Source organism: Mus caroli, chromosome 12 (assembly GCF_900094665.2).
Source record: "Mus caroli chromosome 12, CAROLI_EIJ_v1.1, whole genome shotgun sequence".
Lineage (NCBI taxonomy): Eukaryota > Metazoa > Chordata > Mammalia > Rodentia > Muridae > Mus > Mus caroli.
This window is the reverse complement of record NC_034581.1, coordinates 78,020,948-78,022,566: the sequence shown is the minus strand read 5'-3', so window position 1 is coordinate 78,022,566 and position 1,619 is coordinate 78,020,948. Positions and strand designations below refer to the sequence as shown.

Sequence of the window (1,619 nt, the reverse complement as noted above, 5' to 3'; positions counted from 1 at the left end):
AAAAAAAAAAAAAGTGAAAAGACAAATTATACTTACAGTTGGAGCAGGAGCCATAATACTCATTGGTACAGGAATCATCGGCGTCCCTACGAGGAAGAAAACATATCATAATTAAAATAACTCCAGGGCTGGAGAGATGTCCCACATACCCACGTGTGTGCTTCACAAGCACAAGGACAGTCCTGAGCATCCACATGAAAGTAAGGCATATAGGACCAGTGCTTATCGTTCCTACAAGGGGACAACACAGAGACAGGTGGATTCCCAGGGATCACTGGCAAGCTATGGTGGCCCAAACAGGATCCCTGAGTTCCAGTAAAAGATCCTGCATCATTTAAACAGAGGAGGCTAGAGAGACGGTTCAGTATATCCAAGGACCTACTGCCAAGACTGACAACCTGAGTTCATTCCCTGGTACCACATGATAGAGAGAGCCAACTATTACCTACGTTTTGACCTCCATACCTATCCTTGCATTTACACATGAAAACAAATTAATAATAATGAAAAATATTAGAAGGCTCAATGTTTGATGGCCAAGACTACAAAGAAAAGAACTTACAAGAAACTTCTTAGAACTAGGAATGCTGGCAACACACATATGTACTCCCAAACTTGTGAAGTATAGAAAGATTATTAGCCATGCTTGGTTACACAGCAAGATGCAGACCATCCTAGGCCAGGTGAAAGCCTGCCTTGACTCCTCCTGTCCCCATTAAAAGGAGGCACGGAGTTATACATAAAACTAAGAAGTAAAATTTGGGTGTGGTAATAATCACCTATAGTCTCATCACCTGTTAGGCTGAGGCAAGAGAATAACCATGAGTTCAAGATTAGTCTAGATGGCTCAGCAGCCCTTTAACATGCATTTTTAAGTATCTGCAAAGATAAACCAACTACCACTTTGTTTCCCTTTAGTAATAGTAACAACACTAATTGTTATACTAATTTATGTAGCTTTGAGGGAAATTAGCACTAACACTTTGAGGGGAATTTCACTGCTAACTTTATTATTCAAATTTTTAAACCTTATGAATATGGATATAGCACCTTTATATACTTATCATTTTTTAAAGAATTTCCAAGCTGATTCTGAAACTCAACCACAAATACAAATCTGTCAAGCCAAGTGTGATGACTCACAACTGTAATCCTAGCATTCAGGAGCCTCACGGACAACTGGGAACCTGGGATAACACATATTCTGTCTCCAAACAAATAACTTAAATGTTATAGAAAAATCAGACAGTGGTGGCAGTGGTGGCTCACACCTTTGATCCCAGCTCTCAAGAGGATACAGACAGGCATATCTCTGTGGGTTCAAAGCCATCCTGGTCTACAAAGTGAGTTCCAGGAGAGCCGTACTATCCTGCCCTCTCCCCACTCCTACCCCCATAAAAAGAAAGCAAACAAGCATGTTGACAGTAAAGCCACCACGTACACACTAGCAAATCACACATGCACCATGCTGCAAAGGAAGTATCACATCAACAAAGACACTGTCTTTTCTAAAGGAAAAAGGGGCCAGGCATGGTGGTGCACGCCTTTGATCCAAGCACTTAGAAGGCAGAGGCAGGTGATCTCTGTAGTTCAAGGATAGACAGCTAGCTAGGTCTTTA

General features: G+C 41.4%; 1 protein-coding gene across 5 annotated transcripts in view; it reads right to left on the bottom strand.

Moving 5' to 3' along the window:
- Positions 1–1,619, bottom strand: part of Rbm25 (RNA binding motif protein 25) — a 51,097-nt gene that overhangs the window by 38,543 nt on the left and 10,935 nt on the right. For all 5 annotated transcript variants that reach the window (XM_029484413.1, XM_021178592.2, XM_021178594.2 and 2 more), the window contains one exon: positions 37–86. In XM_029484413.1, the coding sequence (XP_029340273.1) occupies positions 37–86 (50 nt within the window). The remainder of the gene's footprint in view (positions 1–36; positions 87–1,619) is intronic.